At 41.3% G+C, this 15,299-nt stretch overlaps 1 protein-coding gene across 1 annotated transcript in view; it reads right to left on the bottom strand.

The window, feature by feature from the left end:
• The window catches only part of grapa (GRB2 related adaptor protein a), a 111,989-nt gene that overhangs the window by 40,212 nt on the left and 56,478 nt on the right, over window positions 1–15,299 (bottom strand). Inside the window, exon 4 of the mRNA XM_061981591.1 lies at window positions 10,705–10,873. Coding sequence (XP_061837575.1) covers window positions 10,705–10,873 — 169 coding nt within the window. The remainder of the gene's footprint in view (window positions 1–10,704; window positions 10,874–15,299) is intronic.

Raw genomic sequence — 15,299 nt, 5'->3', positions numbered from 1 at the left:
CACACTAGGTGTAATGAAATTTGTCCTCTGCATTTGACCCATCCCCTGGTTCACCCGCTGGGAGGTGAGGGGAGCAGTGGGCAGCAGCGGCGCCGCGCCTGGGAATCATTTTTGGTGATTTAACCCCCAATTCCAAGCCTTGATGCTGAGTGCCAAGCAGGGAAGAATGCTGGTATGAGCTTTTAAACATAACCCGTTAACTGCTGCCAATCAAATGGTGAATAAGATACTCTTTAGGGTTCATATGTTTGTAAATCTGACTGTGATGAAGTCAGTGCCTCACCAGCCATCAACCTCACCGCACGTCACTGATATATATATATATATATATATATATATATATATATATATATATGCATATACATATATAAATATATATATGTATATGTATGTGTATGTGTATATTGTCCACACATTGCTAGTATTGCTACACTTCATGACGTGTGAAAGTACACATGAATTATTGAAGGTGGTGAAGGTGTGAAGGATGTGCGTGTGAGGCAGTGAATGTCACATGGTCGCCCAAAAGAGAGGCGCTCTCCATGTGCGTGTTCATCAAGTAAGAAAGTACGCTGCCAGGCAATAATATTTTGCATGAATATTTCAATATTGTCACGCAACAAAAGATGCTGTGAGTCTTGTGATGTGTCATGTGATGCAACAATGTTGCTACACATATTTACTTGTATGCCCTTTACTTGCTATATTGTGTTACCATTTCTTGTATCAGAAGTGGACATTGGGTTCATGTATTCACAAACAGCTGCATAGGAAATATATCCTCCATTATTCTTTCATTGACAATTATAGTAATAAACAAAGTAGTAGTTGGGCGTACTTTACTTTGTTACATTCAATTTCCAAGTTACTTGTAAGTTACTCAGTACTTGAGTGTATTTGACTTTCACATGAGTGGTATTACTGTACTACTGGTAAAGTAACAGTACTTTTACTTGAGTACAGTTTTGGCTACTCTACCTCTCAGTATTGGGATCTGTGGCCCCCAGGGGGTCTGCAGAGATACTGCAGGGAATCGTGAATTTTTTGAGTTATTTAGACTTTTTAAAACAAATTATATTCCCTGCAGTTGTCCCACAAATGTAAAAAAATGTCTTTAAATGCACATTACCATCCATCCAATACACTGTAGTGGATTGTCTTAATGACAGTGTCATGGCCGCCAAACTCACTGGAAAAACATGAATATTATTCATGTTTTTCCAATAATGACATCATTGTATTCATGTTAGCATTCAAAGCGATTAGCACTTTCATTGCCAACCAACAATTAGGATGCTAGTTGTCCGATAGCGATTAGCATGACAGTTGCCAGCTCGTGATTAGTGTGTTAGTTGTCAGCTAGTGATTAGTGCGCTAGTTGTCAGCTAGTGATTAGTGTGTTAGTTGTCAGCTAGTGATTAGTGCGTAAGTTGTCAGCTAGTGATTAGTGCGTTAGTTGTCAGCTGGTGATTAGTGCGTTAGTTGTCAGCTAGTGATTAGTGTGTTAGTTGTCAGCTAGTGATTAGTGCGTAAGTTGTCAGCTAGTGATTAGTGCGTTAGTTGTCAGCTGGTGATTAGTGCGTTAGTTGTCAGCTAGTGATTAGTGTGTTAGTTGTCAGCTAGTGATTAGTGCGTAAGTTGTCAGCTAGTGATTAGTGCGTTAGTTGTCAGCTGGTGATTAGTGCGTTAGTTGTCAGCTAGTGATTAGTGTGTTAGTTGTCAGCTAGTGATTAGTGCGTAAGTTGTCAGCTAGTGATTAGTGCGTTAGTTGTCAGCTGGTGATTAGTGCGTTAGTTGTCAGCTAGTGATTAGTGCGCTAGTTGTCAGCTAGTGATTAGTGCGCTAGTTGTAAGCAAGTGATTAGTGTTAGTTGTCAGCTAGCGATTAGTGCGCTAGTAGCCAGCTCGCATTTAGAGTGCTAGTTGTCAGCTAGTAATTGGCACATTGGTTGTCAGATAGCAATTAGCGTGCCAGTTGCCAGGTAACGATTGGCTTGCCTGTTATCAGCCAGCAATAAGTGCATTAGTTGTCGGATAGCAATTAGCGTGCCTTTTGTCAGCTAGCTATGAGTGCATTAGTTGTCAGCTAGCGATTGGCGTGCCCTTTTCCAGTCAGCAATGAATGTGCAAGTAGTCAGCTGCCGATTAATGTACTAGTTGTCAGCTAGCGATTAGTGCGCTAGTTTCCAGCAGTATTGCACAATATTCACCAAGGTGACAAAGCGTGTGAAAATGATGTTATTATTATAAATATACTCATTTCAATTTGACACTTTATAAGGGGACATTCTTTTTCTTCCAAACCCGTAATCCACAAACATCATCTTGAGTTTTCTCGGCGTGATTACCGATTGAATGAACTCGATTATGAGCATCAAGCGCGCCGTCACGTTTGTCAGATGGAAGGACTTCCTGGTGAACGGATGTTTTGCTCCCTGCTGCACTCGACACGTGTGACGCACCACGGAAGACCGTAGTATGGTGTGGGTGACATCATCGACTCACATGTCTCACCTGGTAAACACACCTGGGTGAACTAGACTAAACTTGTACTCACAAGTAAGAGTACTCTTACTTGTGAGTACTACGACTTGTGTGACAGAGGTACATTTGTGTCTTTTTTACCATTTTTTTTTTTTGACACTGAAATTTTGACACTGAATTATTGTGAACTCAGTATGGAGTGCAGCTGGTGCGTGGCAGCAGCACACACCTGACATTGATTAGGGGCAGCCTATTTAACCTGGCTGCTGACGGTCCGTGAGCGCCGGAACTTTGTCTACTACAATTGACAGCACGCTAAACGTCTCTGCATCCTTGGGATCCACCCATACTTGCCAACCCTCCCGAATTTTCCGGGAGACTCCCGAAATTCAGCGCCTCTCCCGAAAACCTCCCGGGACAAATATTCTCCCGAAAATCTTAATCTGGAAGCCACGCCCCCTCCAGCTCCATGCAACCTGAGTGAGGACAGCCTTTTTTCATGACAGGAGGACAACAGGGTGACAAGAACTAAATCATTCAGACTAGAGATCAATTGTATTATTATGTTTATCTTACCTAAAAATAAATATATTTATTAATAAAAAAAAACAAAAACTAAATACATTTTTACTATATTTTGCTAAAAACATCAACATTAATTGTATTTTTATTTGTATTTTTTCGTGACTCCTTATTACATCCAGCCATAGAATTATACATTAAAATAAACACATTTGAAATAATTGATTTTAAATTATCATAATAATTCATTTAAAATGACCATATTTAATTATTAAAATAATTGCTTGTTTATCAACAACTTTAGCATTTTATTCATTACATTTTGAAACTCTCAGAAGCCAAGTTATGTTATATTCCTTAATATTTATTTATGCAAGTTTGAAGTATCAATTATCTAAACACAGTTTGTTTGCATATTTTCAGGATGTAGATATATATATATATATATATATATATATGTATGAAATACTTGACTTGGTGAATTCTAGCTGTCAATATACTCCTCCCCTCTTAACCACGCCCCGCCCAACCCCCGACCACGCCCCCACCCCCCACCTCCCGAAATCGGAGGTCTCAAGGTTGGCAAGTATGGATCCACCACACCAGATCGTTACACTTCTGTCATAATTTACCGTTAGTATGAGTGTCTTGTGTCTTTGTTTTTGGACGCTAAATTTACAAAACTAAATAGTTTGCTTTTGACTTTCGTAAGTTCCATCCATCCATTTTCTACCGCTTATTCCCTTCAGGGTCGCGAGGGGCGCTGGAGCCTATCTCAGCTACAATCGGGCGGAAGGCGGGGTACACCCTGGACATCGTAAGTTGAATAATTTTTTTTTTTTACATCAAATTATGCTGATAATTTTATTAAACAACAATGTGCAAGCCAAATTGATGTTCAAAAATACAGTTTTTCAAAAATCAGTGTAAAAAAAAATCAGTGTGTAAAAAGATTCAGTGTAAAAAAAAATAATTAGTGTCTAAAAATTCAGTGTAAAAACATGGAGTGTAAAAAAATCAGTGTCAAAAAATTTTGTGCAAAAATATCAGTGTAAAAAGATTATGTGTAAAAAAAAAATCAGCATGTAAAAATTCAGTGCAAAAATATCAGGGTAAAAAGATTAAGTGTAAAAAAATCAGCGTGTAAAAATTCAGTGCAAAAATATCAGGGTAAAAAGATTCAGTGTAAAAAAATCAGCGTGTTAAAATTCAGTGTAAAAAATTCCATCCATCCATCCATCCATCCATCCATCTTCTTCCGCTTATCCGAAGTCGGGTCGCGGGGGAAGCAGCCTAAGCAGGGAAGCCCAGACTTCCCTCTCCCCAGCCACTTCGTCCAGCTCTTCCTGTGGGACCCCGAGGCGTTCCCAGGCCAGCCGGGAGACATAGTCTTCCCAACGTGTCCTGGGTCTTCCCCGCGGCCTCCTACCGGTCGGACGTGCCCTAAACACCTCCCTAGGGAGGCGTTCGGGTGGCATACTGACCAGATGCCCGAACCACCTCATCTGGCTCCTCTCGATGTGGAGGAGCAGCGGCTTTACTTTGAGCTCCCCCCGGATGGCAGAGCTTCTCACCCTATCTCTAAGGGAGAGCCCCGCCACCCGGCAGAGGAAACTCATTTCGGCCGCTTCGTCCGGCTCAGCTCCTTCTTCACCACAACGGATCGATACAGCGTCCGCATTACTGAAGACGCCGCACCGATCCGCCTGTCGATCTCACGATCCACTCTTCCCTCACTCGTGAACAAGACTCCGAGGTACTTGAACTCCTCCACTTGGGGCAAGATGTCTTCCCCAACCCGGAGATGGCACTCCACCCTTTTCCGGGCGAGAACCATGGACTCGGACTTGGAGGTGCTGATTCTCATCCCAGTCGCTTCACACTCGGCTGCGAACCGATCCAGCGAGAGCTGAAGATCCTGGCCAGATGAAGCCATCAGGACCACATCATCTGCAAAAAGCAGAGACCTAATCCTGCAGCCACCAAACCGGATCCCCTCAACGCCTTGACTGCGCCGAGAAATTCTGTCCATAAAAGTTATGAACAGAATCGGTGACAAAGGGCAGCCTTGGCGGAGTCCAACCCTCACTGGAAAAGTGTCCGACTTACTGCCGGCAATGCGGACCAAGCCCTGGCATTGAGCATACAGGGAGCGGACTGCCACAATCAGATAGTCCGATACCCCATACTCCCTGAGCACTCCCCACAGGACTTCCCGAGGGACACGGTCGAATGCCTTCTCCAAGTCCACAAAACACATGTAGACTGGTTGGGCAAACTCCCACGCACCCTCAAGGACCCTGCCGAGAGTATAGAGCTGGTCCACAGTTCCACGATCAGGACGAAAACCACACTGTTCCTCCTGAATCCGAGGTTCGACTATCCGGCGTAGCCTCCTCTCCAGTACACCCGAATAGACCTTACCGGGAAGGCTGAGGAGTGTGATCCCATGATAGTTAGAACACATCCTCCGGTTCCCCTTCTTAAAGAGAGGAACCACCACCCCGGTCTGCCAATCCAGAGGCACCGCCCTCGATGTCCACGCGATGTTGCAGAGTCTTGTCAACCAAGACAACCCCACAGCATCCAGAGCCTTAAGGAACTCCGGGCGGCTCTCATCTACCCCCGGGGCCTTGCCACTGAGGAGCTTTTTAACTACCTCAGCAACCTCAGCCCCAGAAATAGGAGAGCCCACCACAGACTCCCCAGGCACTGCTTCCTCATAGGAAGACATGTTGGTGGGATTGAGGAGGTCTTCGAAGTATTCCCTCCACCGATCCACAACATCCGCAGTCGAGGTCAGCAGAACACCATCCTCGCCATACACGGTGTTGATAGTGCACTGCTTCCCCTTCCTGATGCAGCGGATGGTGGTCCAGAATCGCTTCGAAGCCGTCCGGAAGTCGCTTTCCATGGCTTCCCCGAACTCCTCCCATGTCCGAGTTTTTGCCTCTGCGACCGCTGAAGCCGCACACCGCTTGGCCTATCGGTACCTGTACGCTGCCTCAGGAGTCCTATGAGCCAAAAGAACCCGATAGGACTCCTTCTTCAGCTTGACGGCATCCCTCACCGCCGGTGTCCACCAACGGGTTCTAGGATTACCGCCACGACAAGCACCAACTACCTTGCGGCCACAGCTCCAATCAGCCGCCTCGACAATAGAGGCGCGGAACATGGTCCATTCGGACTCAATGTCCAGTACCTCCCTCGTGACATGTTCAAAGTTCTTCCGGAGGTGTGAATTGAAACTCTCTCTGACAGGAGACTCTGCCAGACGTTCCCAGCAAACCCTCACAATGCGTTTTTATCTGCCAGGTCTGTCCGGCATCCTCCCCCACCATCGCAGCCAACTCACCACCAGGTGGTGATCGGTAGAAAGCTCCGCCCCTCTCTTCACCCGAGTGTCCAAAACATGAGGCCGCAAATCCGATGACACAACTACAAAGTCGATCATGGAACTACGGCCTAGGGTGTCCTGGTGCCAAGTGCACATATGGACACCCTTATGTTTGAACATGGTGTTCGTTATGGACAATCTGTGCCGGGCACAAAAGTCCAATAACAAAACACCGCTCGGGTTCAGATCCGGGCAGCCATTCTTCCCTATCACGCCTCTCCAGGTTTCACTGTCGCTGCCAACATGACCATTGAAAAAAATTCAGTGCAGAAAAATGTGTAACTTCAAAACTCGTGTCACATGACTGAAAACTTTACACCTCATTGGCTGGTTCTGTGCCTGCATCGATTGCTTCTGTCTTCATTTGCCGTTAGTATGAGTGTCTTGTGTCTTTATTATGAAAAAAAAATAATTTACACTAAATTTTCAAACTAAATATTTTGTGTTTCAATTTTGTAATGTAAGCTGAATTATTATTTTTATTGTTTTACATCATATTATGCAGATCATTTTATTATAATTGAATTGGTGTTCAAAAATACATTTTGTCAAAATTCAGCATAAAAAAAATTCAGTGCAAAAAAATGTGTTGTAAAACATGGTGGTAATTTACCAGAAGTGAGTTTTGAAGCAACACTATTTCTGCACTGAATTTTTGTGTACACTGAATTTTAACAAAGTAAAATTTTAAACACACATTTTGCTCACAAATGAATATTTGATAAAATTGCCAGCATAATTGGATGTAAAAAAAAAAAGACAATTATGACGTTATAACAGGGCTAATGTTAGCATATGCTTGCTAAAACATAGTCAACGTAGCGCAACATGTTTTCTCTAGTCTGAAGTGGAATAGACATCAAAACTACTCTGACAATACAAGTAATCCAACAAGTTACTTCAGTATACATGTAATGGAGTAAAAGTGATAAAGGTCAATAAAAGACATAATGGTCATGTGTTGGGTCATCAGACCGATGGAAGATGAATAAAAGAATAGTAAACATGTTGAATGAATGGACACATGAATGATGAATAAAAGAATAGTAAACATGTTGAATGAATGGACAGATGAATGATATGAATAAAAGAATAGTAAACATGTTGAATGAATGGACACATGAATGATGAATAAAAGAATAGTAAACATGTTGAATGAATGAACACATGAATGATATGAATAAAAGAATAGTAAACATGTTGAATGAATGGACACATGAATGATGAATAAAAGAATAGTAAACATGTTGAATTAATGGACACATGAATGATATGAATAAAAGAATAGTAAACATGTTGAATGAATGGACACATGAATGATATAAAGAAAGGAGTTTTATTTTGTTGTTATTGTTACTAAAATGTGTCAATGCCGCTGGTGAGAATCCTCAACACACCACAGTCCCTCCAAGATGTCACTCACTTCTTTTCTTTCATTCTTCAACACTGAAATGTTTCATTTTGTGGTAACTTTTTCAAAAAGTTGCTGCAAAGTTTTTTGAGATGCTTGATTTCGCAGGAGTTTTTTCCCCCCAAAATAAATACACACTTTCAAAATCACTAACTTAGCCATTAGCATGTAGCATTCTCTTCCTCACACACTTAGCTATTAGCATGTAGCATTCTCTTCCTCACACACTTACCTATTAGCATGTAGCATTCTCTTCCTTATACAGTTATTTATTACCATGTAGCATCGGATCTCGATTAAAACCACATGCTAAGTGTTAGCATGCTAACTTTTTATTTTTAGCTAATTTTACAAGCGTATGTTTCATAGCCATATGCCTTGGTACTTGACACATTCTAACTGTTAGCATGCTAACTTATTTTTTTGCACACATTTTACATGTGTATACTTCATAGTCATATGACTTGTGTAGTTGACACATTCTAACTGTTAGCATGCTAACTTTTTTTTTTTTTTTTTAGCTAATTTTACATGCATATGCTTCATAGCCATATGACTTGGTAGTTGACACATTCTAACTGTTAGCATGCTAACTTATTTTTTGCACAAATTTTACATGTGTATGCTTCATAGTCATATGACTTGGTAGTTCATGCATTCTAAGTTTTAGAATGCTAACTTTTTATTTTTAGCTAATTTTACATGCGTATGCTTCATAGCCATATGACTTAGTAGTTGACACATTCTAACTGTTAGCATGCTAACTTATTTTGTGCACACATTTCACATGTGTATGGTTCATAGTCATATGACTTGGTAGTTCATGCATTCTAACTGTTAGCATGCTAACTTTTGTTTTTTTTTTAGCTAATTTTACATGCGTATGCTTCATAGCCATATGCCTTGGTAGTTGACACATTCTAACTGTTAGCATGCTAACTTTTATTTTCTTAGCTAATTTTATATGCATATTAGAGATGCGCGGTTTGCGGACACAACCGCGGAGTCCGCGGATTATCCGCGGATCGGGCGGAAGAAATTAAAAACAATAAGATTTTATCCGCTCGCGGGTCGGGTCGGGCGGATTAATTAGATATTTATTTATTTATTTATTTTTTTTTGCGGGTGGCAGTTAAACCAATTCGGAAATATATATACATAGTTAAATGTTGTTACCCACATACGAAAAACGAGCAGGCACAAGCTGCATATGCCACAACAGAAGAAAAAGAAAAGAAAAGAGATGGACAATTTTACGGAGCGGAGAAGGGACGCCTCGCCGGGGTCCGGGACCGAGGCCCCTTCCCCCGAGAGGGCCCCACCGGGAGCCGTAGCTGAGGCGATCCGCGAGAAGGGCCCGACGCACGTCCAGGGTCACTACCGCGCCCACCGCACCGACACCCCGCCTCGTCCGCTTTCGCAGTGCGCTCACGAAAGGGGTGGGGCTCACCCTGGTTGATATAGAGAGCAGGACGGTGGCCATGGAATTTCATTTAAGGTTTGTGATAAACCATCAAACTCATTCGTTAAAAGGACTCTATAGTAATATAAAGCAAATTTTTCTGGACATTATCATGCAAGAAAAGTTTATTTTTGGGATCGCGATCACCGCGTAATGATTTTTAAAGGTTGCATTACATTATTAACTGTCCCATGTGATCAGCCAGTGCGATTGGAAGTCCATGCTCAATTATTGCCTCCGTAAATAAAACTTCGGCATTTATCACATCCAAAGAATCTGTTTGGGCGACGAAAAACGTTGAAAGTTTTCCACTTGTATCGCTAGCAACGGCATTAGACTTGTGTTTTTTTGTCCCAACGTGGTCTTTTACATCGCTAATTCCTCCGTGTCCGATCGAAAAATCTTGTCTGCACAAGGTGCAATTCGCGTAGTTTTCACCCTTTTTTTTTTTTTTTATTAATATTAGATATATAAAAACGGGCGGATGGCGGGCGGGTGCAGTTCTGATCAAACGTTACATCGGGTGGATGGCGGATGGTTGACGACTTTCTGACGCGGTTGCGGATGAAATAAATTGCCTATCCGCGCATCTCTAATGCATATGCTTCATAGCCATATGACTTGGTAGTTCATGCATTCTAACTGTTAGCATGCTAACTTATTTTTTGCACACATTTTACATGTGTATGCTTCATAGTCATATGCCTTGGTAGTTCATGCATTCTAACTGTTAGCATGCTAACTTTTTTTTTAGCTAATTATACATTTTGTCCAGGGTGTGCCCCGCCTACCGCCCGAATGCAGCTGAGATAGGCTCCAGCGACCCCGAAAGGGACAAGCGGTAGAAAATGGATGGATACATGTGTATGCTTGATATATGACTTGATGGTTGACGCATTCTAACTGTTAGCAGGCAAACTTTTTTTTTTAAGCAAATTTCTACATGTGTATGCTTCATAGCCATATGACTTGGTAGTTGACACATTCCAATTGTTAGCATTTCAGCATTCGCACGCAATTTTCCCCAAAATCGCATATTCTAGTTCTTCTGTGTAATGTTCTAATTCGGAATGTTTTTATTTTGTCTTTAGGAAGTGTATGAAGTAAATAAAAAACAAGCTGCACTTTGAACACCCGTTAACCACTTGGCGGTGCGTTTGAGTGCTGCTGGGACAATCTTGTTTTCCCAAAATGGGCGGAATATATTGCGGGGATTGTGCAAAGTCGCAAGGCCGAGGTTTATGAAATCCTGGACGGACCGCTAATAGTGAACAATTTGTTCAATGAATGTTGATCAAAAGTGAGAAATATGATGACGTTTTACTCCAGTTTCAAAAGACAGTGGAAGTAGCACAACATCAGCAAATGTGTCGGGGATGTTGATGAAGTCATGATATGTAAACAAAACAAGGGGGTGTCACGTGCTCACTCTGGCAAAGTGTTCTGGGTCTCGCAGAAAGACGGTCCTCTCCTTAGCGATGCTGTTGCTATGGTAGAAGTCCACCAGCTGGTTGAGGGAGGAGAAGAGCTCGTCCCACACGTAGAACTGACTGCAGCGGTCCTGCAGCACCTTGAAGTGCTGGACGTGTTCGCCATAACTACCAGCAGGAAAGACAAGGAAATACACAACAGGGTCAAATTCTATCATCTCTGAAAATAAAATAAAATTTTTTTGTTCATATTCAATTACGGACTGAGCTATTATTAAATAATGAATTGATTTAGAATGGGGATGAATAAGAATCGTGATTCTGATGTGAATCCATTGTTTGTGCAGCCCTAATATAATGTATTAATAACATTAATAATATTGTGTGATTCACAATGTTGGCAAAGAAAGTTGTACGAATTATTAGTATAATTTGTTGTAAATATATCTTTGAAAATTAGTAAAAAAAAACAATTTACACATCACATGGACAAAGATAAGACCTTCTGGAGGAATGTTCTGTGGTCAGATGAAACAAAAATTGAGCTGTTTGGCCACAATACCCAGCAATATGTTTGGAGAAGAAAATGTGAGGTCTTTAATCCCAGGAACACCATTCCTACCGTCAAGTATGGTGGTGGTAGTATTATGCTCTGGGCCTGTTTTGCTGCCAATGGAACTGGTGCTTTACAGAGAGTAAATGGGACAATGAAAAAGGAGGATTATCTCCAAATTCTTCAGGACAACCTAAAATCATCAGCCCGGAGGTTGGGTTTTGGGCGCAGTTGGGTGTTCCAACAGGACAATGACGCCAAACACATGTAAAAATGGTAAAGGAATGGCTAAATCAGGCTACAATTAAGGTTTTAGAATGGCTCACTTAAAGGTGCGGACAATGCTGAAGAAACAAGTCCATGTCAGAAAACCAACACATTTAGCTGAACTGCACCAATTTTGTCAAGAGGAGTGGTCAAAAATTCAAGCAGAAGCTTGTGGATGGCTACCAAAAGTGCCTTATTGCAGTTAAACTTGCCAAGGGACATGTAACCAAATATTAACATTGCTGTATGTATACTTTTTAATATATATATATATATATATATATATATATATATATATATATATATATATATATATATATATATATATATATATATATATATATGTATGTGTGGGGAAAAAAAATCACAAGACTATTTCATCTCTACAGGCCTGTTTCATGAGGGGGGGTTCCCTCAATCATCAGGAGATTTTAATGGGAGCATTCACATACCATGGTTTATATAGGGCACAGAGTGGGTGGGTACAGGCTGGCGTAGGGGCGTGGTGATTGGCTCATGTGTTACCTAGGAGGTGTTTCCGTCTGTGGCGGCATGCTGTTACAATTTCGCTGCGCTTGTTGAGGGATGACAGGTCCGGACGGTAAATAATAAACAGTTTCTCTTTCAAGCATAGGTTGCATCTTTTATTACCACTATTGTAAGGTGTGCTGGATGCAAGAATTTGCCATGTTATTGAATATTCAACATTATTGTCTTTGAGGTCCCAAATGTGTTTGCTGAGTTCTGTGGTATTCCGCAGGTTTTGGTTCCTGAAAGAAGCCTTGTGATTGTTCCATCTGGTTTTGAATTCTCCCTCGGTTAATCCTACATATGTGTCGGATGTGTTAATGTCCTTGCGTGTTACCTTAGATTGGTAGACAACTGATGTTTGTAAGCACCCCCCGTTGAGAGGGCAATCAGGTTTCTTTCGACAGTTACAGCCTTTGTTGGTTTTGGAGTCGCTCTGTCCGGGGGCCGACGGCTCATTTGCAATTGTTTTGTTGTGGTTTGAGATGATTTGTCGTATATTGTTCATACAGCTGTAGCTCAATTTAATGTTGTTCTTGTTGAATACTTTTCTTAGGGTGTTGTCTTTGGGAAAGTGTTTGTCAATCAGATTGAGGAATTTGTGTCCAATGTTAGTTGAGACGTTTTTGCTGTATGGGGGGTTGTACCAGATGATGTCGTTTCGTTTTCTGTTCTTTTTTGGCTGGTTTCCTGGCGTGGGTTCATAGGTGAGGGTGAAATTGTATCCGCTTTCATCAAGGGCTTTTTGGTACGGGGGGGTTGCCAATCACCACGCCCCTACGCCAGCCTGTACCCACCCACTCTGTGCCCTATATAAACCATGGTATGTGAATGCTCCCATTAAAATCTCCTGATGATTGAGGGAACCCCCCCCCTCATGAAACAGGCCTGTAGAGATGAAATAGTCTTGTGATTTTTTTTTCCCACACATACATATATTGCGCTCTACTACGGTATCGAGCACTATTTTTTGGATAACCTTATTAAGACTTATATATATATATATATATATATATATGAGCAGCTGGAACGGATGTGGAAGGTCAAGGCGAGCGTGGTCCCCGTGGTAGTGGGGGCACTCAGAGCAGTAACCCCCAAACTGGGAGAGTGGCTCCAACAGATCCCAGGAACAACATGTGTATATATATATTAGGGGGTGTAAAAAAAATCAATTTTGAGATTACTCGCAACTTTTATTTGTAACAATTATTAATCTATTAAAAAAAAAAATCTAAATTATATTTTGATTAAAAAAAATTTAAAAAAAATTCAGTCTGTCCTGTCCAGCCACTCAGACAAACCATTTTTAAAAAAAGTAATATAGAAATGGATCAGAGTTGTTTATCTTTTTTATTGAGGAATGTAGTTAATCATAGAACTGGCACCCAATGTTATTTAAAAAAAAGTGTAGGTTTTGAATCGAGAATCGATTCTGAATCGAATCGTTACCCCCACAAATCATATTAATCGTGTGGTGCCCAAAGATTCACAGCCCTAATGGGTATATATATGTGTATATATATATATATATATATATATATATATATATATATATATATATATATATATATATATATATATATATATATATATATATATATATATATAGTGCACATCCATGTAAGAATGATGTTGGATGAACAATATGTGGTGTGTGAAGGTGTGGTAGTGCACTGGTAATGGAGGGAGGTTAACCAGGGTGAGGAGTGGAATGAGGTGTTGTGTCATCCTGTCATCAGGGAGTCACTTCTGCTGCTTCAGTAAAGTTTCACGTCTGAGTAGAGAAGGAAGTCAGCTTGAAACAAACTTGAAGGTCCCACCAGACCTGTGAGGGTTCACCGGGTTCAAACCTCACACGTCAACGTGTGCTCCTGCTGTTCGCATAATATATGTTCCTCATCTCTGAGGGAGTGTCACACTTCCCCCCCCCCAAATGTGCTGCAAGGTTCCCGTCATCATGGAAGGTAAACATCACCTCCTCTGCCAACATGGAGTGTTTTGTGGACTTCCTGTGTATGTCCCACGGCGTTATATAAGATGTTCACTTTCTAAAGAGAAGTTGCTAAGTTACTGAGCAACCTACCACTGAGCAGGTGGGGAGAACTGCTGTTGGGGGAGGGGCTTGGATGTAACAGCACTTTCCTCGCCAACAGTGTGAATCACAAAGTAATAATAATCTTCATACATGATAGTAGGCGTGCACAGAAATGTGTTTGATTGTGGTTCCTGTTCATCCCGATTCTAAATCGATGCAAAAAATAGGAGAAAAAAATTAATTTGCAGCAACATTTTCCTCGCCAGTGACAAAACAATCTTCATGTCAGACATGGTGAGGCTGCGATTCAGTTTCATGCTGCTAAGATGTGGAGCAGTCCTCAACGTTGTCAGTGATCTAATCCAGGCTGAAAACACTTTTGTCAATATGACAACTGAAAGTTGTAATAATCACTTATTCTTCTGTTGTTTGATACTTTACATTAGTTTTGGATGATACTAGATATTTGAGTATCAATCCGATACCAAGTCGTTGCAGGATCATACATTGGTCATATTCAAAGTCCTCATGTGTCCAGGGACATATTTCCTGACTTTATATCAATCAATCAATCAATCAATGTTTATTTATATAGCCCTAAATCACAAGTGTCTCAAAGGGCTGCACAAGCCACAACGACATCCTCGGTATAGCCCACATAAGGGCAAGGAAAAACTCACCCCAGTGGGACGTCGATGTGAATGACTATGAGAAACCTTGGAGAGGACCGCATTACACATTTTTTTAAAAACGAAAAAAATATTTTATGAATATAAAAAATATTGATGTATTCAGGAGCTCCAGTGAGCTATGTGTGCAGTGAAGCATGTTTCGCTATCCCTCGTCCTGCAGTGATAATGATACTTGTGAGAAACGTACTTTATTTGTCGCCATGGAGACCAGGATTAGTGATTCAGAAGTAGCTAAAACACTGCCGACTGCGGATGGACTGTAGCTGCTAGCTAGCTAGCCATGTCTTAAAGCACCTGTGTGCTGCGATATTAACACGCAAAACTGAGTGTGAAGGCGTAATGTTATTGTGTGACGTCTTCATTCCCCACCGTGATAAACATGCTCGCGTAAACTTGGGAAGAAAAAAAAAAAAGACATCGGACTCAAGATTTGCAGCAAAGAAAAATCAGTTCTGGCAACATTGAACCGATGAAGGAGTAAACACAAGTCTGGAAAGATGCATGCTCGACATTTATGTA

This window comes from Nerophis lumbriciformis, linkage group LG24, assembly GCF_033978685.3.
Source record: "Nerophis lumbriciformis linkage group LG24, RoL_Nlum_v2.1, whole genome shotgun sequence".
Lineage (NCBI taxonomy): Eukaryota > Metazoa > Chordata > Actinopteri > Syngnathiformes > Syngnathidae > Nerophis > Nerophis lumbriciformis.
The sequence above is the reverse complement of the archived record's forward strand: the minus strand, read 5'-3'. Positions and strand labels throughout refer to the sequence as shown.